The 26,563-nt window shown below is 47.2% G+C and overlaps 1 protein-coding gene across 4 annotated transcripts in view; it reads right to left on the bottom strand.

Moving 5' to 3' along the window:
* The window catches only part of NBEAL2 (neurobeachin like 2), a 1,179,347-nt gene that overhangs the window by 672,633 nt on the left and 480,151 nt on the right, over window positions 1-26,563 (bottom strand). For all 4 annotated transcript variants that reach the window (XM_069645798.1, XM_069645800.1, XM_069645799.1 and 1 more), the window contains exons 4-7: window positions 18,732-18,813; window positions 14,008-14,135; window positions 12,299-12,381; window positions 5,776-5,861 (exon numbers count right to left, since the gene is read on the bottom strand). In XM_069645798.1, the coding sequence (XP_069501899.1) occupies window positions 5,776-5,861; window positions 12,299-12,381; window positions 14,008-14,135; window positions 18,732-18,813 (379 nt within the window). The remainder of the gene's footprint in view (window positions 1-5,775; window positions 5,862-12,298; window positions 12,382-14,007; window positions 14,136-18,731; window positions 18,814-26,563) is intronic.

Genomic DNA, 26,563 nt, shown 5'->3' on the forward strand with positions numbered 1-26,563 from the left:
AGGGGATTCATCTCCTTGAAGACAAACTCAGGAAAGGGGACTGGCTAGCGAGGCTAAATCTCAAAGATGTGTATGTTACCATCCCAGTCGCGAACAAACATCGTCCTTTCTTGCGCTTTCTTTGGAAAGGGCAAGCCTGGAAATTCAAATGCCTACCTTTCGGGCTATATCAGCGCCTTGGGACTTTACCAAGCTCATGAGGCTGGTTGCCGCGGCAATCAGAGAGGGGAGTGCAAATGATCATACATCTGGACGACCTGTTCCTCGTGCAGGGCAGCACACTCCTGTTAGAACAGGTGCAATGAGCGAGCGACTTGCATATGTCACTAGGGTTCCTAATAAACAGAGAGAAATCGGATCTTACTTCCAGCAAACACATGGAGTTCCAAGGCTTTTCCATTGACACCAACAAGGCCACTCAGGAACTTCTGGCAGCCAAGCTCAGAGCAATCAAGAAAGAGTCGAGAGGGGTGCCGAGGAAGTGAAGCAGGTTATATCGCTTCGAATTCTAGCCAGAGTAGTGGGACTGCTAGCATCCTCGATGTAGGCAATTACATTGTTGAAAAGTGTTGCATCGATACCTTTATGAAATACTTCCAACTGTGGGTTCTTCGGCGGGTGACTTTGCACAGGTTAAGGCAGACAATCCCAGGGATCGCTGCCTAGAATTTACGTTCACAATGCGTCCAGAATGAAAAGCTCATTGCAAATACAGGTAGTGGAGTCTGCTGGCCTTTGCAGGCTTCCGAACCTGCACCCACAGCTTCATCAATATTATCTAGGTGACACATTAACATTTCATTGTTCTCAAACCTGAAAGCAATTTTTACTTCAAGTGCGGGGGAAATTCTTGACCAAGTCACAGTGCAACGATATGCGAACACAGTGCTGTGACACGGTCAGGTAACTCATTTGTCCTAGCATTGGTGTCCATATTACAGTGGATTTTGAATGCCTACTCTGGTACCACAATTTCTGCGACCGTCACTTAGTGGGAGACTTCTTCACCCAAAAATCAACAACAGCAGATATCCTGCATGGACTATCTCAGGTAGGACAGTAGTACAAATGCACCCACCACCTGATTATTAATTCATATACCCACCATAACTGCACTTCTCCTGCAGCGATTATCCTTGAGATGGCCCCAATACGGCTAGGTTGTAAGCCGATGTCAGTTGCACATAATATATATTATCCGTCAGAATGCTGATACATGGATATTACACTTGATAAGATGAAAGCTACTCTGACTGCACCTTGCCACGATTGGCCCAACGTGGAGCAGACTCTTCTTCACAATTGCATTTGGTCTCACTAGTTGAGACAAGAGTGGGGAGCAGATTTTGCAAAGGCGCAGCCAGTCGGCTTAGAAACCTTCTTGCACTCTACACCACATCAATCAGTCTGTTCCCTTAGCCTCACAGCTCAACATGCAACAGCGATTGTGATAAGACATTCTTTTGGCGCAGCAACTTCACTGGATACCCTATGCTAGTGCAAAGATTCAAGCCACCCCGAGCAAGCACGCTTTGGTGCCCCGCTCCCATACAATGGGGCCTGGTTTGATGCTGGGCACCCTTCTGGTGCCCATCTGTTACTGGCAACTTTGACAGCAACCTCGAAATGGCTTATTATAGCGAGTGTGCCTCTACTCACTAGTGGAGGTTGCGACTGTTGATGCTTCAGCTGGGACAGTCTGACCAAAGGGCACCTTCAAGCAGCCCTGTTTCCTGGGACGGGCGGAAGGGGTGACTGCCCGGGGAGCAGAGCTAAAGGCACTCGTGGGGGGGGGGGCACAGGAATGGTCCGACCCAGACAGCTGCCTCTGGGTTTACCACCTGCTAAAAGTGAGACATTCCTTTGTTTCATATAAAGGAATGCATGTTGCAAACGCAGCCTCTGAGATGCTCTGGGGACACATACCATCCGCCCCCCCTCCCGCCCCCAGTGTCCAGCTTATGCTCTTTATAGAGCCTTTAAAGTGGGGGCAATTTATAAGTGATGGCTCATTTAACAAGCCATTGCTTTTACACCACAGGGTGTAACGAAGGTATGGTATCAACACTGAGACAGACACATGACCACAGTTTAAGGGTGTTTATTAACTTTCATTGGGTTTGAAAAACGCCTATCTAATCCTAAATCTAAAGATGGGAGCAACTACGACCATCAAATAATAATAACGCAGTCCTAGTGGTGTCTTGTCAAAATAAAAAGGCCTATACTAATAAACCTATTGCAAATCCTTACCTCTAAATACAAATAGTGTGGGAAATAATGGTATGTGAAAGAAAGGTGTTCAAGAAATGATATGTCAGGATATTCAAGCCGTTGGCTTCCCTTCCCCACGTTTTCAGCACGGGACAAGGCGGCACACTCGAGCTTAGCACAGTCTCTGGTTTCTCTAGCACAAGGGTGCAGTTCAAATTTCAACATCATGGCCGTCTGTGCCAAAGTCTCTTTGCCATTCAAAATCTCTTCCGTCAGAGGGCCTGATGCAACAAACAATAAAGTTCCTTTTCTTTATGTATGTCACATATACACCATTTTCTTAGGCGATTTATTATTCACATTGAATCCCCTTCTGCCAGGCTTAGATCCACTTTGACACAAAAACTTCAATCAGTCTCCCTCCGCCAGGCTCGGACAATTTATCTACTTTGCCATCAACTTTCTTAACTGTACCAACATCGAAGACTTTCGATTGTGCATGGGATTTTGCTTGACTCGTTGCAGGACCCTCTCTTACTCTCAGCTGGATGCCTTACAGAGACCTTCGATTGAGCACCCATGCGGTGCTGGACCACTGTCAAAAGGTATCGTATCTTGGTTTCAAAGTTCAATCACTCATATGCAGTTCAACTTTACACGTGTTGGCTATCACACGCGTTTCATACAATGTTCGTTCCAGCGCTTGCAATACAATGTTGCTACTTGTAACCTTGGCTTCAACACAGACTGGTCTTGTATCGCTCTCCCCAACTCACCGGCTGTGATGATTGCACTGACGCTGCTTTGTTGTTGGAGCCAAGGACAGTACTAAGGCAGCTGGCGATTCTCCCCGCCTTGATTATCGACACGGGAGGGCGCTCGGGTACCTCCGACACATAATGCAGGATTCCTCAGCCTGGTTTCCTGGTCTTACACTTTCTATTCTCGAGGCTTTGTGAAAGTAACAGTTCCTTGTCAAAAAGGTCAAGGGAACTTCCCTCCTTGCGATCCCCTTCTGTTTCGCCATATTTCTCTGCGTGTTAAATTGCCATCTTGGAACTGGTGTTTCCTTGTGTGCTTTGCCTCGCTCAAAGTGTGCTCTCATGTGGGGAAGTGTAATGGGTTAAAAGATAAAAGGCGGCGTGTGTGTGTGTAATGGTCAGTAATTGCCTGACCATTGTATTGGGACACGTCAGGTATACGGCTTGGGTGTTAGTAAGTTTTCTCTCGTCGCTGGCTCTGTGAAAAAGTGTTCATGTTTTAAAAAGAGGGTGTGGGGGTTAATTTCCTAAATATCCTAACTGGTAGAATGGGGTAAAGGTGTTATAGGGAAGGGGATACCACGTCTCAACATCAGGTGTCCCACTCCCTGAAGACCCCTCACCCAGGTGATTCTCCCGCACTGGTCCACACCCAGGAACTGGATCCAAAAGCGATGGCCACGTCCTGGCCAACTAGATAACAAATCCCCAGGGACTAGTGGGTGAGACACCTGGCTTCTCACAAGGGATAATAACTGAACATGGGGCATTTTTATTCTGAAGGCAAGCACAAAGCATCAGTTAGCTCACCAAATCTACACATTCTTCCAAGAGAATTAACATGCCGCACAGAAAAAGTTTAAAACCATGTTCTTAATTTCCATGTCTTTTTATTTCAAACACCAAAACTTTTTTTGTATATTACTTTTTAGTTACATATGGCGCATGCATGAGACGGTTAACTGTCATTTTCTTGCCTAAGTGGTCTAGTGGCTGCTTTGGGTCATAGACTAAATGCATCCCCTCAGCATAAAATAACTTTTCATTTTCTTAACATGCCAACCACTGCCAGATGGTTCCTCAATGTGACATGGCACCTTGATTAGGAAAGCCGGGTTAATTGTGTCACTGTGCACACCGTAGTCTGTGACAAATCAATGCAGTGATATGTGTGCAGCAATGATTTGTGCGCTGCACAAGTCACCACCCTGTTTGTTAAAGCTTCTATGTGCTGCTCTTCTATATAACACCACATATGACTGTTTTTGTGTGATGTGTCCCATGTCCATACAATAGCACACTGGAATTATTTGTGTATGGAGCTCGAACGCGTGTGCCAAACTGTCCCCACACTTACAAATACATAAAGCAATCAAAGAGGTTCCTTCAAATTCTATGTCAAGACGGAGGCAAGCATTATGCTTCATCGTCTTATTTATTACTCTCCACTCTCCAATTGTACCTCCACTAGGCCAAACACCTTTCTACACCGCCACACCATGATTTTCACTAGCTGCAGGCCAGAACCAAAAAAAGAATCTAATGCTAGCTGTGTTAGATAAAGCATGGGCCTGCTCTTTTTTGCAGAAATAACTCCTGAGGCCTACGCAATGGCGAGGAGGTAGTGGCTGGGGAACTGTGGACCCAATACCATATATCAGAAGCCAATTTTGTTTAAAACGCCTCATCATCTTATTACTGGTGAGGCTAACTTTGTAAGAAGTACAATCCTTTCTGTACATTTTTCCCTCTTTATTGGGTTATTGGGTGTCTCTTCTAGGTTATCTGTTCCTGGCTAAAGATATAACTCCCTAAAGATGTTTCTATATTGACGACTGGGCGTGCTCAGAGTGTGACCCAGCCCCAACTCATCTCAAATATCCAGAAACAAGAAGCAAAAGAGCCCTTATAGCCTATTTCAGTGGATGATGTCGCAGCCATTTTATCCTCAAATCCAAAAACTTAAGATGCTTGAATGAGGATGTATGGTTCTTGGTTACAAACATTGTAATGTTAGTGTGAGTGTTGTGAACAGTGATGTGAGCACCAAGCCATGTGTGTTATGTATTTACTGATTCACACATACAACCTTTTTATCACAGGCTTGTTTATGAAATACAGAGACCTCGGGTCATTGTTAAATTCCTGAAAATGCTCTGTGATTAAATGCAACGCAGACAGGAACACTCATTGGGGCATTTTGAGAGAGTACAATAGGAGTTTACCAGACTGTCCACCTTGGAATGAGATCCTTCTTTCAGAAAATAATTCATAGAGTTAGTCTAGTGTTACCCCTTGCAAAGTTCAAGTGAGGTGGTTCGAACAGAACGCTTGCAACACAGGGCCAGTGATCCATGGGCCCTCAGACTCCGGCAGGCTGGCCACACCACAGTATGTCAGTACGGGCAGTTTGAAACTGCATTCAGGCAAGGCCTTCTCTAAGAGCAGGTGACAGAAGAACCATTTACTTGGGCAGCAAAAACTGTGTTCACATTAGATTTCTTCTGTAAAGTACTTGAATTATAATGTAAAAAAACAGCTTCATTTGTTTATCAATGATGTATTGATATTGAGGAGGGTTTTGTAGCGTGACACAGAGGTGTAGTTTGGGAGTGACGTGTGCCAGTCAAAGGGCACATTCTAGTGTTTCGCCCTGGGTACCAACTTGGTTAGAAACTGCCCTGCTTGCAATTCCCAAAACGCTGAGCAGAAGAAGAAACAATCTACTTGTGTCTTACACATTTTCTCCTACAGTACAAGTCCCTAAATGCGTCCCTTGAAAAACACCAGCGAACATTACCTTCACACCAGAGATGATGGCGCCGAAGAGGTGGATGAGCCGCAGCTTGAGAAGCTCCGGAAGGTGCGCCCCATCCTGGAAGGTCTCTGTAAAGGGGACAAAATGCACTGTTTTTATACATTGAACACAATTACTGGCGATTAGGGAACGGAGGATTTTGATTTGCTTGCCCACGATCACACAGATTCTTCAAGTGGGAAACGTGGATTAGCAGCCCCCAATCTTCCAACTATAGAATATACAAATATACACCTTACAAAGCAGACCTTTTCAGAGCTGTCTGGAATCGCGGTGTGGGCGCTTAATGGATCTGAAATGCCCCGACCTCCTCCTGGAGTGGTTGTTAGCCTTGCTCGGGTGAGTGAATACTTTGATCACAGGCTGTGCAAACGCAGTCAAGTCTGAGCAGAGGACATGCCAGAAAAAGGCCTAAGGATGGAAGTGGATGGGGAGAACCAAATGGAGAATGTGTTCAAATGTGGCCCGTGCGTCAACAGGCGACCAGTAGAACTTCTGTACAGGGCTGCTGAGATTCTGAAACATCACGGAAGGGCTGGGGCAGAGACCTTCCCATTTCCATCTCCCGGGCCGGTACTTTTAGAAGTTGGAAGGGCTAAGACCACGTCAATGAATGTACCACAGCACCAAGGCCTCTCAGAGTACACCAGGAACTCTCCACTTTCTGTGGCCTGGCGGTCTGCATGGAAATGTCCTTCCTGCTCAAGGGAAGTTTCTTCTGGGCAATGCTGCAGTGCCTCACAAAGCGAGGCAGGGTAACTGCTGTTACCATCAGCAGGCCTGGAGAGGGGCAACACGTCCTCTCCCCCTCTCTGCTCCTCTCCTCCCTCTCCTAGTCATAGAGACACCAGTCTGTCCTGCACAAAGATGAGGAAGGGTGAGGTGTGAGCAATTCCCTCACCCTTCCTTCATGCAACTAGGTGCTAAGCACAGAAGGACACCAACAGGCAGGCAGGGATCAGGTTCAAAGACCTGCCCCCCCCCGGGGGGGCCAGAGAGTCGGCTATCCAGCCGGGGGCTGACACTTAACAGCCCCCACTGCTATACACATCAAAGACCCAGGGCTTCCCTGGGTCTTATAAATACAGAGCGGCATGCTCTGAGAAAACACAATCAGTTTGTGGATTCTGAACGGGGACCCAAACACACAGGAGGTGCACTGTTCACTCAGTGCCTTCCAAACCATTGCTTCTTTTACCACAAAACCCTCCCACCCTACAAATAAGGGAGAGGAACAAAGGAAAATAAGTACGGGGCGCTGTACGGTGCCCACAACAAGTCGTGGGACATAAGGCGGCGGGCACAGGCCAGAGGGGGTAACCCCAAGACCCGGTGCCCAAAAGTATTGTTTATTATCTTATGATATGTGATTATTGTTATTGGCATATACATATCTGTACAATAAAAACCTACGGCCTTTTATTGCCAACACTTGACAATGTGTGAGCCAAATTATTTCTGGGAAAGGGTATGGTTTCGGCAAAGTATAATGATGCATGCAAATGGGTTCAGCAGTTATGCTTGTGGGTAGAGTGGTCTGTGTGCTCACCAACACAAGACACTGCAGTTTATGGGCCAGTGTTGTATTTCAATAGTTTTCTTGAATGTAAAAAAGTTTTGCAGGGTGCTTTTCTGCCCATAAAATGCCATATAAAATAAGTCACCATGTCTTAAAAACAAAAAACCTGAAATGTGAGCATTCTTGTAAAGAAAATGCAATTTCCCCCAAAAAATGGCTGTTTCCCCGGCTCCTGTTCCTGCTTCGCTGGTGGGGTGAATGAATCATCAATTAGGGGGCCTCCATGGCCAGTCCTACACAGTTACATCGGGTGTATAACTTCATTTTAAGTGCGAAATACTGTGTCTCAGGATTCATTTATTTTTGTTTTGGGAGGGTGGTTTAACAGGCATCAACAACCGAAAGTTTGGATTGTTGCATTCCCAGCAAAATCAGTTCTACATGCATGTTCTTTCTCGCATGCGTACACGGGTTAACTTGGTGACAGTTATTTAAAAACTTAAGTCAACTGTTTACACGTGTTTCAAATCTAAACGTTTTACAAAGTGATAGGTTTCATAAGCGGTCAATTTCCAAGTTATTCAAAAACAAACAGGAAATCCATTGTTATTTTTTAAAAGCTGTCGATATGTGGTTACTTAATATTGAGTAAACTGATATTTTGCAACATTTCAGGAAATAACTAACATTTAGGGAACCGTTTCATAATATGTACAATAAGCAACGCTGCACAATTTCGCACAATTGTCCGCTAGGTGGCAGCAGCTGGCAACATGTGCAATGATCCAGAAAGAGAAAATGTAGTTTAGAAAACGTCGCTCAAATGCAAGAAACCCTCCACCCCTGTGCCCTTGACTCCCTACACGCTTTCACGGGTGACATTCCGGGTAAAGAATGTGATTCTTGGGACTCAGACGAGTAAGAACAACCCATCCTGACAGAAGACCGAACATCTGATCTCAGGACTCTCCATCCAGTCACAGGACTCCACCCCCAAACCAACACCAACCTGCCCAAAGTAGCCGACTTGCCGCTCAATCTACTCCCAACCCTGCACTACACATGCAAAGCAATACAATAGTGCACGACCAAGCATGCAAGCACAGCCAAAGCGCTGTGTTAGGATAGAGAATATTTCTCACAATTTATTTTTATATTTTTATTTTATTTATTTGCATTTTTAAAGCGCTCACATCGAGGCGCTGTTACAGGAATATGTCTTAGTTGCGTATTTATAACGCGCTTATTAACCAGAGGGTTCTAAGCGCGGACCGGGGATCGACTTGTGTTGCTTGGTGTCGTCTTGTTTCCTAGGCAAGCACTTTGCCGCTGAGCTATCCTCCCGGGATGGTATATGGTCTAAATATACTTTTGTTGTAGGTTTTTAATCCTTTGGGTGTTTTATGTTGTGGCATGCAGCCAGGTATTCCAAAGAGTAAAACAACAATAGGGCGCCTGCCGTGCGCCTATTGAAACATTTGGTGCTACCCACCAGCACCCTCCTGCATGACCGGGGCAAGCGGGGAGTGAACAGAGGGGGATGGGACGGGGCGATGGTTGGGGGGGGGGGGGGTTGGTGAGGTGCGCTACATTTTTGCTTTGCTGCCCGGGCGCCGCTTATCACATTGTTTACATATCGAGTCACTTTCAGTTTTCCAAGTCAGTTCAGGTCGGCCGGTTTCGATTTCTGGTCTGCGGTTACTACTTATTCCGTATTTGGTCGTTTGGCGCCGATGTTTAGTATTTTGCATTGTCAGTAAATGATTTGTGGGAGTGTATTGTCGCTTTAGAAGTTTGTAGCATTTTATCTTGCTCTAATTTCCGGTTTAATATTCTCAGTGTGTTATGTATTACTTTTCATTTCGGCGTACATTGTTTTTTCTCCAGGATTGGTTCAATTTCAAGTTATCCCCCTACACACACACACTGCAGTGCCAACCCTCAACCATATTAACCTCACAGCAGATACACACACAGGGGAGTTGCTAGGTCTGGAAAAGACCAGGGGCTACGCTGATGTCAGAACTGGGGGCTAGCTAGTCTTTTGGCTGTAGCTCCTATCCGGGGCTACAGGCCCCTTAGCGCCCCCCCAGCAAAAAAAAAAAAACACACACACACACACACACACACACACACACACACACACACACACACACACACACACACACACACACACACACACACACACACACACACACACACACACACACACACACACACACACACACACACACACACACACACACACACACACACACACACACACACACACACACACACACACACACACACACACACACACACACACACACACACACACACACACACACACACACACACACACACACACACACACACACACACACACACACACACACACACACACACACACACACACACACACACACACACACACACACACACACACACACACACACACACACACTTCCCCCCCTCCACCAGATCTACCTCCCTACACACACGGCAGTGCTAGCCCTCAACCATATTAACCTCACTGCAGATCTACCTCCCTACACACACGGCAGTGCTAGCCCTCAACCATATTAACCTCACTGCAGATCTACCTCCCTACACACACGGCAGTGCTAACCCTCAACCATATGAACCTCACTGCAGATCTACCTCCCTACACACACGGCAGTGCTAACCCTCAACCATATTAACCTCACTGCAGATCTACCTTCCTACACACACGGCAGTGCTAGTCCTCAACCATATTAACCTCACTGCAGATCTACCTCCCTACACACGGCAGTGCTAACCCTCAACCATATTAACCTCACTGCAGATCTACCTCCCTACACACGGCAGTGCTAACCCTCAACCATATGAACCTCACTGCAGATCCATCTCCCTACACACACAGCAGTGCAAACCCCTCCACCATATTAACCTCACTGCAGATCAATCTCCCTACACACAGCAGTGCAAACCCCTCCACCATATTAACCTCACTGCCGATCTATCGCCTACCCTGACACAGCTCCCACGCGCCCCAGTGCTATCCACTAAAAGATCTTGGGGTTTCCTATCCCAACAAAACATATACCCAAGCGTCAATGCCACAAATCACATAGCCATCCTGGCACGCCGATATTCCTGCTGCCTGGCATCATCGCATCAGGTTCCACATCTACCTCCCATTTTGCCCCACTCATGCCCCCACCTGCTTTTCCTGCATAGCCAAGCCACACAAGGAGGCCTCCGCCAAGTGCCCTACACAAAACCACGTTCCATTACTTTCAGAACTGCACAGTTTTGGCAAAATATCCTGCTTGAAACAGGACATTAATCTTCCGATTGCTAAAGGCGATCGGCTAGCCCAAGGAGCTCGCCAGTGAGACCCACACAACATCTCCAGGCCAGAGCTTTGGATCCCAGGTGCAGAGTGCATCCTTCCAGATGATGGAGCATCGGCTATTTGCAGTGCTATGAGGCAGCAAAACAGGGGTACACAGCACTTGATATGTCTATGGCTTCAAAGCGCTGTTGGGTAAATAAATCATCATGTGGTTAATGTTTTGTATTTAAACTTTACTAGCCAATCTTCCAGACAAAGAAACTTAGCATGGGAGCGGTGCAGCACGATCCCACACCACATCGGCGTGGCAGGACACCATTGGCCTAAAAAAAGCACTTGTTTTTGGACATGGCCTCCTTTCACACTTCGGTACCAAAGGTAAATTGCCATGTATTTGGGTCCACATATACGTGTGTTCTATTTGGGATTTGAAAACCATTTTTCTAATGCTTTTTATGCAACATGTTCACACTGTTTGGCGTCAGCAGCCAGGGCGCTCTTTTAGGATTTGGCAGAAATTCAGTGCTTGTAGACAATTTCTATGCTCTGCCCGCGACTGCTACGTTTGTGCCCAGTGTGGTGTGTCCACATCTACAAGCACCCAAATCACAAGCACAGGATTCAGTAGAGCGTGGTCTGAACACATGAGAAACTGCCCATTACACATTGCAGGCAAGGGTGACATGTATTCTCAAATTATCTTCAATAATTATGAGCCGAGTGGGGCAGTGAATTCGTGATTGGATCCACGTGGATAGAATTGGCATAGCCGAGACTCCGCCGGTTGTTATGGGAATGCTGCAACAAAAGGTGGAGCGAGCAATGAGAGCTGAGGCGTGGAGTTATTTTCAACTAGTTGGTATAGTTGCAAGACAGCTCTACATAGATCAGTAATGAGAGGGCTGTCAGTCTAACACTGCATCACACGCCGCAGTGTTCTGCCATGTGTCGGCTCTTATGCTAGAGGTTGGGCCTTTCTTACTGTTGAATTGGTGCAATTGATTTGTACCTGCTCATGCCAGTTCCCACACCACTGTGGGGCTTTCTAATCAAAGTGGTGCAGGTAAGTCCCAAAAAGCACACCGCATAAAACCACCCACCCACAGTAGTATGAAAAAAAAAACTCTGTCATTCACACCAAAATCTGATGCGGACATGATTTGATCTCTTGACTTCTGGCTCGAACTTACTATTTTCATAAAACAAGACTCCTCCATCTTACAACTGCGAGGTTCCTGGTAAAACGAGTGCCTCTGAAGAGCAAGGAGGTCTGGGTGTTGTAGATGTCAGGTCATGGCAAAATATCACCTTCACTCCCCCTGCTACATCCTGTGCATAACAAAAAAACAAAAAAAAAACTCTTCCATGCGGGACTCCGAGGGCCCTCCCTCAATGAGGTCCTATGCACAGTTAATAACCTCACAAACATCTCCCCCGAGGCCATAAAACAGAAGACAACCACTGGCTAAACAAGTAGGAATAACTAACACGTATATTTCACACAAGCACATACAATGAATGTTCTATTAATGAAATCGGGGCAGACCACCACACGCACATATGCAAACACGCGCACACAGGCCAATTTCGGTCCAGGTGAATTTTGACCCCCGCCCCCAGTCTCAGGGATGTACAGAACTGCCATATAGCTGCTTGATTCTTACCTTGGAAGTAAGTGCTGAATTGTTTGGGAAGAGCCGCAGGAACAAACTTGTATTTGTTCCTCTCTTTCATGCTCACGACTTCCCTGAAAAGAAATCAAGAAAGAGACATTTGCAGCAACTGCAAAAAGAACCATATGACTATCAAGGAATGAAGTAATTGCTTGGTCTTAAACAAGTCCGACTCCTGGGGCCAAGGAGTGTGTGGGGAAAGCGATGCACATTACGCCACTGCTATTTAGATCAAGCTTCCAAAAAGCTAACACATGGCGAAACCATAAAACACTTAGCTCTAGCACACAATCAAATAAGTAAAACATTCAGAGATACTTCAGTAAGTAACTGCCTAGCAGGGAGGCCCCATATCTGTCAACACAAGGCTCCTATGCAGGGGGTATGAGCTTGGTATGATGCACACCAGAGCGCATGGTCACTGTTCTAGGCGACCGTGGTAGTCACTCTTGAAGACACCTGAATATTAGAGAGAAACGTGGATCTTCACTGGCTGGACATGCTCTTTCCATCGAGCATTGGAAAGGAGGGTGGTGGGCACATGATGGCCAAATCAGGCCGAATACAGACTCCTTCGTGTCTCTGTATGGGATCTGCAGGCTTTGGCTCTAAGAGAGGACGATCTCATGTTGGTTGGCCAATATCCCCTTTGTGTTTCGATCTCAAAGCTTACCATACCGGGGCAATGTGCATACTTCTTAGTGTTTTGTGGGTTTTGCAAAGTGGCATTTGCTGCACACGAGGGGTGGTAAGGTAGGACCAGGTGCGATTTGCAACACAGCACTCCATTGAGGTATATATATGTTTGCTTCATTTTTCTCTGGTCCTCTGTGTGAGATGGTAAGATTTTCCATGCTTCTCACTGCACTTTGTTATGTGATTTTGAGTTGGTGTGGAGGAATGAATGGACTGTGGTAATAGGCATAGCTCTATGTGGTTCCACAGAGATCAACATATTAACATGCTGTACAAAGTTGCCTCATTTATTTGTGTAAATTTATATGTTACATCTAAGTGTGAACTATGAACACCTGTGGTCCTCCCTCAGGACGATGCCCATGCTTGCCATGCACATTAACATGACTGAGTGATTGATGCAGGAGCGTGTCCTCATGATTGATTGGCTGACTGGTTTGGAACAGGGCAACACAAGCATTCAGCTCTGGGTAGCCAGTTCAAACCTGACCCAGCATGGCTGCAACATTTAAGAGCATCAGAAAGCTTGTTCAGTGCCTTGTGTGAAAACCAGGCAAGCTTGACCCTCGGGCTTAGCAAGAGATGTACTGACAGGCCAAAAGTGGCAGCCCCACCTTTACAGTACATCGAGAAACCAAATTCCCCTAAAGGCCGGTTTAGGTCCATCAGGTGGGCAAGCCACCACCTCTACACAATCAAGATCCGAATAATTACTCGGAGGCGGGGGGTGGGGGGGTAGGGAGTGGGGGGCTGTAATTCCCAGAATCATATGGGAGGCCTGGATCAATCTAATGACAGGGTGAAATGCAACCTCGGTCTTGCACCCACTCAAAAGCAGATTCTATTGCTAGCCTGAGGACAGTTTAGGGGAATCGCACACAGATGCCTTGGACCACACACGTCACAGCTCGATTCAGCACATATCACAAGCATTAAACTACACCCCAAAATAGTGCTTAGGGTGCTGCACAGCAAATGTACATTCTCTAAATTCAGGGACTCACCCTGTGAGCTGCCGTCGCCAGGTCTGGTAGGGGTCAAACAGGCACTCGCACAGGTGCAATGCATAGATGGCGATGTTCGCAAACTGCACCGCTGGCGGGAAGCCCTCTTTTTGGTTCTCGTCCTTCAGCTATGGACAAGAGGAAGGCAGATAGAAGGTGAGACAAAAAATATGGACCTCTGCGAGGACAAGCTTCAAGTAAGTCGATTGTATGCAACTATCACCAATAAATACTCCTTCCCACAGAGCAGAGCATTGGTTGTGAGTGACTCTGTGGAAGAATAACCTGTGATCTCATTATCTGCAGCACTTTGAAGAGGAAACGTTGTCCATTGGCTGAGCTGTCGACTCTGGAATCAAAATTCTTGATGTATTTGTATGGGTTACTCACGCCACCCAACTTGGCAAACACAAATACAATCACCATGTGCCCTTCACGTGGATCCCTCATCTGTCCAATCTTGGATGGCTTAGAAGCAGGTCAATGTCAATATTCAGCAATTCATTACAAAATGGACATTTGCATCCTTCTCAGAAAACTAAATTCAGTAGGAAAATCAGCATTTCTTCTGCCCAAAGTACACACAAAAATGTGTGTGTGCGTGCGCGTCCGTGCACCGCACGTGGCTGGAGGAGGCTAGTTGCCAATTGCCATGTATGCACACAATTTGTTATTAAGGTCTTGGTTTACAGAAGCAAACAGGCCCACACTTAACTTTCTAACAGTACAGTTAACTTTCTAACAGTAGAGAAAAACACATGAGTAGTCAGGCCCACGGCAGACAGGTACAGCCCAATATCACACGTCTTTGTGAACTACTCTGAAGAGGATGGACTGGCCACGATGCAGTGGGCATCAAGAAAACTGGACCTTTTGTCCTCTAACCTACACACATTGAAGAGAGTTAAAAGAGACGCTCAACAAGGATACGCCAATTAGAAAAGTGACTAATAGGAAAAGTCGGCTCTTAAGATACGTGGCAACACAAAACCCAACATGCCAGGAACTAAAACAGTCATTGTGCGTATTGCGAGCCCCAAAAACGTCTTTTGCTTTGCGAGTTGGAGAAGCGCTCAAAAAATCTTAGTGTTTCGCAATCATGCACCCAACCAGAGGCGTTGCTAGGGGCTGGCTAGGAGGGTTATAGCCCCTGATCGTTTGGTTGTAGCCCCAGATAGAATCTCAGGAGCTACAGCCAAAAGGCTAGCTAGCCCCCAGTCACAACAGTTCCGACATCAGCGTTGCCCCGGGTCTTTTCCAGACCTAGCAACACCCCTGCCCCCAACCCAGAAATCTCAGGTCTCCCAAAATGACATAACGTTGCACTACTACCACTGAAGCAACTGCCTCCATAAACGCTCGTGTCCCGTTGGATGACAGTCTTCTGTTTCAAAAGAAGGACAACTATATTTTCAGCTGCTACAAGGCCCATTACCCTGGCCTTGCCAAGAGGGGACGGAACCCCTCTTCGCCTGGAGTGGGAGGCCTACCAAGGAGAAACCCAGAGCCAGTCCTACCCCTCAGGTGGGCAGTGGCAGTTGAGAGGTACCCACTCCCTGTCCCACGCCCCCCCACCCCTTGTGCCAGTATGTATTGTTGCAGTACAATCTTGCCTCACACCATGCCTTGCCAACAAAATGTTCGCCAGAGGTTTTCGCTCATAGGAACAACATACTAGACAGAGAGAGTGCCGGGAACCTGAAGAGAGCAGTCGAATAGCTGCACACGCCATCTATGTGAAGCCGGCAGAGACCAAAAACCAGCCAAACATGAGCATTAGTCGGGCGGCGCGCACAACCCATCATTTAGCAGCTAACACAGCGACTGCAAGAGAGGACCGAGGCTGCAGGAGAGGCATGGTGAGTGCGCGGCAAAAACTGACAGCCTGCGCGGTGTCTCATAGCAGGGAACACACGGCCTACCCTAGACAACCAGGGACAAAAACAAGGGGCACACACGCTGCACACATGGAACTTACCTTGGGGGTAGCAGAATGAAGGCTTCGTAACATGAACGTTCAGCTTCCATGGCCCTCATCATTATTTCCGTAGCAGGCCCGGGCAGAGAAAGTAGGAGGGGATTTGCACACTATTTGTAACCTTTGCTGTATCCAAACCCTCCTGGATGGGAAATATAGGGCCAGGGAAAGTGATGCAATGGAAGCAGGTGGGTGGGGGGGCATACAAGGGGGACAGGAAGCAGTTGTTGTAGGTTGCTCGGGGGAAGTCAGAGGAGGAGGATGTGGCAGACCAATAGACCAGCAGGAGAAAGGAGGAAGCAGCAGAGCGGGGAGGCAATTTCTTTAAAAGGTGAGAAATTGGGAAGCGAGTGCAAGTGGTACTGCGTTGTGAATGTATGTGCAGGTGTGGATAGGAGAAGGCGTGAAGGGAATGAATGTGAAGTGATTGGGTGAGTTAATGAAAGGTGTCTGAGTAGGTGGGGGAGTGTCATTGTAACAGAGGGTGGAGCACTAGTGTGGGAAGAGAAAGTAGTTACATCAAAGGGTGGAGAAGAGGCGTACAAAGAGTGAAAGGCCTTCGGCGGGAGAGAGAAGACAGGTGCAGGGAGTAGGTGTTGTTAACACAAGTGGAGGCGACTGAAGGAGAGCAGTGAGAGGAGAACACCAGGAATTAAAAAGGGAGACCAAATCCATCAGGGTGTGTGAAAGGCAAAATCCCATTTCCCATTAGACGACTAGGCTTTGGATAGAGAAGGGACCGTTAGGAAGTACTGAGGGAATTTTAGTCAGGTAAGGCCTGACTAATATATTATTGATATATTTAGTCAATTAGCTTACTGAGTGTGAAATAGTCTGGAGCTACTAATTGTGGGGAGGTGGGGGGTTAAGGACACTTGGTTTCTGGAGGAGGTAATTTAAGACTAGAGAGAGAGGGACAGCCCAAAAACCCTTCATCCGTCTCTGAGAGTTGGCGTAAATCTTGTGGCATCTGGGACGCATCCTAACAATCACGATTACTCGCCCTTATGTTTTCATTTTCCCTAAATGTTTAGAGGCAAGTCTGTACTTTTTTGTCTCCCTAACCTTTCCCACTCTTGACAGTTCCCCACTGTCCTTGGCCCGGTTTCCTTTTCACCCTACAGCGCTCTTTCTAGATGCCACCATGGGCAAGGTCACAATTCTTCCCTCTGTGGACAAGGCTGGACGCTTAAAGAACTTTATGGTTGTGATGTGTGCAGTATAAAAGACGATTAACATAACCAGCACAACAACTTAAATCCGACAGAGAAAAATCTGAGCGCTCTAACAAGATACATATAAAGATGCAGTCTATATTGAGAAAAACTTGAATCACAAGGGAAAATGTGGTCATCCTTCTGTGGGACGAGTTCCTTTCTGTGAAGGAGGCAGGCCTTTTTGGAAATCTTGCAGGATGCTTTAAAAGCAAAGTGGGTCTCACAAGAATGAGGCCTGTCTCCTCGGAACAATGCCGGTCTCCTGGTTATGATGCAACAAAGGGTTCTGCAAGTCCAGTCCTTCAGAGCCCCATCACAACGGGCTTTCAGACTAACCACCGACTATTGGATTTGGCTGGAGGACCAGACTTGAAGGCACCTGATCTAACAGAACAAGTTTGAACTGAATCTGATCCAACCCAGTCACTAGGTCCTGCTGGTGGTGGGCAAGTATTAAAAGATCATAAATCATTCATATTGTAGACATCTGGAACAAATGTTGGACGCTAACCTTACACATTCCTGAAGATAACCTCATAAGATCACGCTACTTGTGACATCAGAAGAGAGCCGTTATGTTAGTCTGCAGCACTGAGTTCAGAGCTCACTCATAGTGCATAACAGAAATTGTGCTCTCCTCGGATTGTTTGGCAGTCATTAGGAAGCATTTAATGTCCTCTGTTTATGTCAATTGAATTCGGGATATCAGGGCAGAAGCACAGCACTCCATATGTTGTGAAAACTATGGCAGCAGAGCTTTCAGGGAGGTAGGTGCACATCAAAACATTTGCAGGCTGTGTATTAATCTGCTTTATTTTCCAGAAGGGATAGTTTTATATTTGGACTATTTACAATCAGTTGAGAAGATACAAGTCCAATGCAGGCCACACACAAGAACCGTTGACAATAATTCAGGAAAATTGCCTAATTCTTGTAAATCATCATCTTCAACCAATGCGAAGGCTACTTGCTATTAACTGCTTTACCATGGCTGAGCCTCAGTGCACACAATTATGGTGCTTGCCGCAAAGACATGGCTGACCTCTTTCTAGGCACAGGACATGGGCGGACACGTCCTGCACAGGCCATGTGGTTAACATGCAATAGAAAAATGCACAATAGACGTTTATTATGGTCTAACAATGCCACGATAGGATTATGGTGAGGTTAAAAAAAAGGTCGTGGTCCAGCATTCGCCTTTGTTCTACTGGCCTTTCAGAGGTTGATCTGAAAGACATACTAGTCCGTTAAAAATACCAATTTCCCAGTAGACCAGTCCAGCAGAAAATGGTGGCAAATTGGAAACAATGACTCGTCCCGAATCATTAAAGTCCTGATAAATAAGACACAAATCTGATTTGTTCAGATCAAACCATATCCAAGGCCTTGCCCATATTTCCCACCCTGCATGTGAGCAACGGGTACCCAACAATGCCATCTTGCGACAAACAGTCGTGCTCAGAAGCATCACATCAAAGACAGGCTGAAGAAGCCGACATGATGGATCATTCATAGTCTAGGAAACTCACCCTGGTTGTAGATGCAGACAGCACATTAATAACTTCATAAATGAAAAATGGTGTCCGGTCTCCCTCCACATTCTCCAAATTTCTATTGGGATGAGAAAAACAGATCAGTATGTTTTGGGGGGCGGGGGGTTACATGTCAGATATATACTCCATGCCCCAAGTAGGTCAGGTTAATCCTTCTCTTAACGGCTGTATATCGACACACATCTACTCTATTCCACGCATGTAGATTATACAGATGAAATGTCGGATTCCTTTGCAGCAAAAAGACACATTTGTATCACACAAATATTTGCCAGCCATGACTTACCTGTAACAGTACTACTTGCATCAGGTCGTGTCATACTCCCCACTCTGATTGGGAGAACCTGCCACTCAGGGCAGTGCTTGCAGTCGTTCCACTAAGTTACACAACTAGGTATAGGATGTGACTTAACACCTGCACGTCATTGTGACGGCAGTAGCTTTCACCAAATTGCCAAGGGCTGGAACCTGCCTTATTTTAATTTTATTTATTGAGCATTTGTTAGGCGCCTATACAACAGAATGGGGTTTCAAGGCGCCACAAGACAAAAATGGGGCAGAAACAAGGGGAGAAATAACCTTGGCAAAACGGTGAATATACAATCGTGGTCCTACTAGGCCTTGTGATATTCAGACATGCAAGTGCAATGAAGAGAAGTGCAGGTGATAGGGAAGAGAGGAGGGAAGTGGGGGCAGGAGTAAGGTATGGACAAGTGCTGGTGAGAGCCTGGCAGGGAAGTGCCATTGTTCAAGGGAGGAGGCAACTGGCTAAATGCTAGGGCGGAGGAGTCCCAAGGGTGCGATGTGCAGCCGTCAGTCAGGGGGTCCGAAAGGGAAGTGCTGAGGGGGGGTGGGGGTGGGGGGTGGATGCTGGTGTCGACTGGGTAGAGGGCCTGGTAGCTTGTGAGGTTCATGAGGACCCGGCCGCCAGTTAAAGCAGCAATGGGGTAGTTAGCAGGGAAGGGAAAGAGGTACAGAAAAGGAGTGTTTTGTGAAGTTTCCAGAACTTAAGGAGGTCCAGCTCAAGTCTGAGAGGGGCAGGGAGGCTGTTCCAAAGAAAGGCACCAGCAGAAGAGAGGGACCTGCCCCCCACTCTCTGCTTGGAGAAGCGTTTGACTAGCACAGAATTGGAGTTAGAGGAGCAGAGGGCTCTAGCAGGGAAGTATTTATGGAGGAAATGTTGGAGATGGTGTGGTCCCAGGCCACAGAAAGCCTTGTGGATGATGAAGAGGGTCTTGAATTTGATCCTCGTGGCCACTGGTAGCCAGTGGAGGGATTTTAGGACTGGAGAGATACAGTCTCTGGGCATGAGGCCAAGGATAGGTCTTGCCGCCCTATTCTGGATTAGCTGAAGGGGGTGTAGGGAGGAATGGGGGAGATTGATGAAGAGGCTTTTGCAGTAGATCAGCCTAGAGAGGACCAGAGCTCTGGAGACGTTGAGCTTCCTGTGAAAGATGAGGAAAGGAAGAATGCCTCTAAGGAGATGAAGCTGAAAGTGGGCGTTCTTGGCAAGTTCCAAGATGTGAGGGGTGAAGATGACCCGAAGGTGTTTGGCCTCACAGCATGGTAAGGCTAAATGGCCCAAGAAGAGCGGCCAGAGGGTAGGAGGAAAACAGGCCACAGATGTCCCAATGGGAAGGATCTCCATCTTACTGGCATTAAGGAAGAGATCCTTAGCTGCACTCCATGCCTGGATGGCTGCCAGGCAATCAGGGATAAGAGAGGAGGAAGAGGAGGTAGTAGAGGGAAGTTTGAAGGAAAGCTGTGTGTCATTAACACTGGAAATAAGGAGAGAAGGAAGAGATCAGGTGAGCAAGAGGGGCGAGATAAATATTGAAGAGCCACAGCGATAGGATAGAGCCCTGGGGAATGCCGCTGTTCGAGAGTGAGGTGGTGGAGAAGAACTGGACCAGTTGCAGCTGGGAAGGGCGGTTAGTAAGGAAAGAGGTCAGGCAATTCAGGGCCTGGTCCATGATACCAAGGGTATCACAGAGTTGTTTTATTAGGATAGAATGGTTGAGGGTCTGAGGCAGAGGCGAGATCGAGGAGAATGAGGAGAGTTAGAGTCAAGATTTGTGAGCATGTCTTCACGGGCGTTCAGGAGAGCAGTTTGTGTCTCTGGATGCCAACAAGTTCAGTTTGAAGTGTCAATTGTGGAAGGACCAACTTCTTCAAGAGTTTACCCAGGAAGGGGGGGAGAGCTGGAGATAGGGCGATAGTTAGCCCAGTAGGAGGGGTGAGCAGACAGCGTTTTTAGGAGGGGGTGCACAAGGGAGTGCTTGAGGGTTAGAAGGAAAGTGCCAGAGGCGAAGGAGTGGTTCCAGAATTCAGCGAGAGCCGGGGCGAGAGAGGAGAGGTTGTCCTTAATGGCACCAGTTTGGATGAGACCTTAATAGAGCGGACAACTTTAGAGGCCTCGTCAGGTGCTATAGGTAGAAGGAAGTAGAGTGCGGGGTGTGGAGGGAGAGGAGCCAAGGGAGGGGATCCAGGGAGGCAGGGGAGCAGGAGCAGGTGTGGAGATGGGGGTGATGGAGAGTGAGGACAGGATGTCCTGAGTTTCTGATGTGAAATGGGATGTTAACACAGTGCAGAGTGCCTGGGAGGGAAGGAGAGAGGTGGAGACTTCAGTTGGATTGGCAAATTCCTTGAAGATTTTGAAAAGTTCAGCTGTGTTGTTAGTGAGTGGCTCCAGGGATGTGGGCCCCAATCTTGGAGCAGCTATTGAAATGATATTGCCTTTGGAGCAGGCGACAGGACGGTTTGTCAGAGGACGAGCCCGAAGTCAGCCACTTTCGTTCAGTAACTCTGCACTTACGTTTCAGAGAGGCTAGATCAGAGCCATACCATCCATTACATTTGGAGGCAGGCTTCAGGTGGATCCTCATGACAGGGATAAGGATGTTGAGGGTTTTAGAAATTAAGAAGTGAAGGTTAGTGAGGACAGAGTTAGAGGGAGAGTCAGAAGCATGGGGGAGAGAGGTGGAGCAAGGTGGAGGCAAAAGCAGTGACCAACACTAGCTTCATCGGTCGAATTATGGCAAATGAGACTGGCAGTGCAGGAGGTGGCTCAGAAAGAAGGTCGAAGGGTCCCAAGTGGGTGGAGAGGAGAGTGTGGTCAGTCAAGGAAATGGGGGTGGTGACCGGGTTAGAGATAGGGATGTCACCAGAGATGATGGCATCCAGAGTGTGTTCGACTGTGTTGGTCTGACCGCAAGGAAGAATAGTACGAGAGAGGGAGTCACAGAGGTCACAGAACAGTAAGGTGGCCGATTCAGAAGAGTCAAGATGGATATTGAAGTCACCAAGGAGGAGGAGTTTGGAAGTGGAGGTCAAGAGAGAGGAGGTGAGGTCGGCCCATTCAGAGAGGAAGGGACAGATGGGGCCAGGTGGCTTGTAGATGGGAACAAGGGGGAGTGAGAGGTTAGGAGAGACCCCGAGCCTACAGACGAGGCATTTGAAGGAGGAGTAGGATTGAGTAGGTATGATAGGGGCAGGGACCGTCTCAGGGAAAATCACAGTCACACCACCTCTGGGACGGTTGGGCCTGGGTTTGGAGAGGAGTTTGTAGCCCTCAGAAAGGAAAGTGTCAAGAGCAGTGACAAAGCTGGAATTGAACCACATCTCAGTAAGGGCGATGATGTTGAGATGAAAGTCTTCAAGAAGGAGACAGATGTCAGATGAGTGTTTAACAGCAGAACGAGCATTCAGAGTAGTTAAGTGAAGCGGATTACCACCTTTGAAAGTTACCAGGGAGGGGTAGAGCGGCGTGGTACTCCTGACGGTGGTGGGGTAGAGGTTAGAGGAGAGGAGGAAGTAGGGGTTGCAGGAGAAGGGAGGAAGTTAATGATAGAGGGCAGGCACGTTTCAAGAAGGAGAAGAGTAGGTTGAGAACCTTGGGCCATGATAGTGCCATTGTGATAGACAACGATGCACCAAGAGGATGAGAAGTATGCCAGGAGTACTTCCCATCAAGTGCCTGTGCTAAAAGGTGAAGAGGAGAAAGGAGAGAGAGAGAGTAGAGACCAGGATGGGGGGGGGGGTTGTCCAAAGGTCATGGGAGGGAACAGAAAAGAGGATGCTGGTAGTAGTCTGCTTGGAAGTAGCATTGGCAGGGGAGGGAGATAGACAGGGAAGTTGCACAGTGCACAAATAACTCACCAGGCAGTCTGGCAGCCAAGCAGGCACAGATGAGCAAGTGCTTAAACAAGATATACACAGGGTAGGTGTGCACTAAAATGCAGCAGAAAACAATATACGTGCAGGTTTAAAGGCACATCTAAATGCAACTTTCCAGAGAGCACTAAAATGCAGCAGAAAGGAAATTAGCAGTCAAAACCGTTTCCCAGTACTCAAGCCATTGCATTGACCTGCAGTGTTACTTTGACGGGTACTTCTCCACAGGGATTATTTTGTAACATTGGCCTGTACATGTAGCACAGCCACCACCCAAGCCTTTTAGGATTTCAGACGTTGTAGGGGAACGTACTCCTGGTGTGGGCGATTTCCTCTACTGCATGGTCCGGTGGGACACCGAGCATGGGACATGGGACGCCTGCCTCCCCTCATAGGTTTAGCATCTTCCCCCGGCTTGAAGCCTGTTCTGCAGAATACAACACCCCCACTGTCAGCCTTGGATTTCTATCTCACCATCTCAGCCCTGCCTGCCCCACTTTGTTCCAACCCTGCTCATGTTTTTACAACCTTGCATTCATCCCCCTCTCTGGTTAGCCTCCATAGCGTCCCACTCTGGCCAGCAGGGACCCTGCCTTGTTTAGGATTCTTCCCCACCTTCCCTTCTCTCCATTCCTTGCCTTCCCCTACTATGTCCTGGCTTCAATTCAATGCCTCCCTGCTGTATGCATGTATGTTTGTGGTGGTTTTTATATATTGCAAACCTAGCTGTAAAGCCACAGCACGGAGTAAAACAAGGTGATACAGACATAGGGTACAATAATATAGATACACTAGAAAAGATTTTCTATTAATGATACATTTGGCAGGACGCTGCGAGAGGGGATATCGATGGTTAGAGGCAGGGGCTGGGCAGGAGACCCAAGTCTTGATGCATTTGCTGGTGGATATACAGCTGGGCTGCTCTTGAAGCTTTATTCATGCAAGTTTCACATGATCTGACCTTGCCTACTGTATTGGTGTGCCCCTCTGTCTCAATAGTTCCTTCTACTGCCTTCTGCTAATATATTCATGAGAAACTATCCACCAAACAAAAACACTCACTGCCTCATAGTTGTGTTCTTATGCAACAAAGATGAATTAAAAAAAAAACACAGGCCTCATAGCATACCGACAGACACCCTGAACGAGGACAGGCCACAACAGCATTAGCACAGGCATCACAAATGACGAGAGACACTCTCAATGAGAACAGGCCACAACAGCATTAACACAGGCATCACACATGACGAGAGACACTCTCAATGAGAACAGGCCACAACAGCATTAGCACAGGCCTCACAGTTGTGTTTCGCTGCAGTAAATGCAGGCGAGAACCAGTGAAAACAGGCAGAGTGATCACTCCCAACGGGCCGCATAACATGAGGACAAATCGTGAAGAGCCAGCCCAGTGAAAACACTGAGCGTTCCCGCAGCTGCTTTTTCCAGATGAGGGAGCGCTCCTGGGCTGGCATGGTTTCCCTTTGACAGTTCAGTTCCCAGCTGCACATGCTCAATGGGCAATGCAAGGCTGTGAGTGTTTTGCTTCACCAGCCTTGCATAGCTCATTGGGAATGCTGGCTGGGGAACTGCATGTCTGTATGTGCGAGGGGGTGCTCCTGTGCCCACTCGCACATACAGATAGGAGGCTGGAGTGGGCATTTTAGCACCCTGTACCCAAGCTCGGGTCCCTGCATGCATATGCATGAACTAGGAAGCTCTTGCTTCCAAATTCCTGTTTTTTATGCTGGAGCGCAGGGTTGAAATTTCAGGACCGGGGCAGTAGAAAATACCATGCCGGCCCCTTGCCCTCCCCAGCACCAATTGTAAACTTTGGAAATTTGTTTTTGTTTAAGTGTGATCTAAAATGCAACATTTGAAACCATTAATTAAAAGAAAGTACGAGGAAAGTACTGTTTGCTGTCATCTTGGACTCGTGTTTACTCCTCTGAACTCCTTTGAAACTTGGATATTTGAAAATCGAACCACGTATTGAGACGTGAAGGCTCGGCGCCTGGAGGGCGTCTTGAGTGGTTACACCGTGTTGTGCCTGACCTGGTGACTGAGGGAGAAGGTGACTTTGATTAATCACTTCTACGTGATAGTGACTGGGCGAGCTTTAGAGTTCGCGACTGGGCTGCCCTAAAAATTAACGTGTGCCCTCCCTATTAGTGTGCCCATACTCTTGGTGTGCCCATTTCCCTCCGTATGTTGGAGGACATATAAATCAGTGTGGGTCGTTCATGTTAGCTCTTACCTTACAGCACGCTGAATCAAAAACAAAAACAAAAACGGGAAAATAAAATACATTTTGTTTTTCTCCTGAAAGGTACTTCCGGATTGGAAGCTCCGCCTTGCTGGTAGGCGACGCCTCCTGCTGGGGCTACTTCATCCCATCATCGAGTGCACTGCGCGCGCACCGAGAAAGTACGAGGAAAGTACTGTTTGCTGTTCGCGGGGCGCTGGAAGCATTTTGGTTCTTCATTTTTGGCCTTTGGTCCATTGTTATACTGGGGCTTTGTTTGCTTTAGGTATATAAGTTAGGGAACAAAATCGGAACAGTGATATAGTTGCTTCTTGAGGCTAAAGGCATCTTTCTACAACTGGTTCTTGAAATTTTGTTTGTTTGGGGAAGCCCAATTAGCAGGACATTTTATTTACTGTGTGATTTCTGACTTACTTTTGTTTTGGTGAAAAATCTTGTCGTTGAGTGTGTCTTAAATACTCCCACTATGGGCAAAGTGAAATTAGCGGTTCTCTGTAAAGACCATAGGGCAGACTTTTTTACTGCAGTTAGTACTCGCAGGGCCAGCCTGGCACGTGCGGCGGCGCTTCCTCTTCCTGCCCCCTGTGTGGACGAAGAGGAACTGCTCCAATGTGCACAGGATTGTTCTGTTGAAATCAGAAACATAGATGGCAACATGGATCCATCCCAACCCGTGTTTGGGGACGATGACAATGAAGTTGCTCAAGATGAGCTACATCAAGGGGATAACGTTGGTGATTCGGATGTTCTTGATTTAGATACTCCAGCTATATTTATTCCAGATGACACTCTCTCTGACCCCATTTATGATATTCTTTCGGGGGGTGTAAATGAATTTCCACCAGGGGATGATGTATCAACGATGCGAGGCATCTTCAATCGTGCTATTCTTGTTGGCTGCAATTGTAAAATATTGCTAATATTCCGAAAGCTGTATCGGTTTCACTTATGCCTATTGTTACATGCATAGAGGTTCTACCCAAAGGTTTATCAGATTTATTAGTGCCCATAGCCAAGGAGGCTATGGAAGCTTGGGTTGTGGAATTGAAGTCTGCACGCAATTTGGAAGGGTATGGAGTAGGGAGGGAGCCGGTTGCTGTACCTATTCCACCTAATGATAAGACAGCCAAAGAAAAAAAGGTGGCCCAAATATTTTCGGAATTAGTGGCCAATACTGGGAAGAGGGGACTCTCTGTGCCAAAGGAGATTAGGGCCACTAATCCACCTAAGGGAAATGGCATAACTGAGGGACCCTTGATTGACATCCCGCAATCCAGAGCCGCAAAAAACAAGCCAAGAAAAACAATTAATAAAGCAAAAAAAGCAGATATAAAAACCAAAACCTCTAGAAAATTCATGAGAGATCTTGACA

Source organism: Ambystoma mexicanum, chromosome 2p (assembly GCF_040938575.1).
Source record: "Ambystoma mexicanum isolate Mex_15411 chromosome 2p, UKY_AmexF1_1, whole genome shotgun sequence".
In the NCBI taxonomy this organism is placed as follows: Eukaryota; Metazoa; Chordata; class Amphibia; order Caudata; family Ambystomatidae; genus Ambystoma; species Ambystoma mexicanum.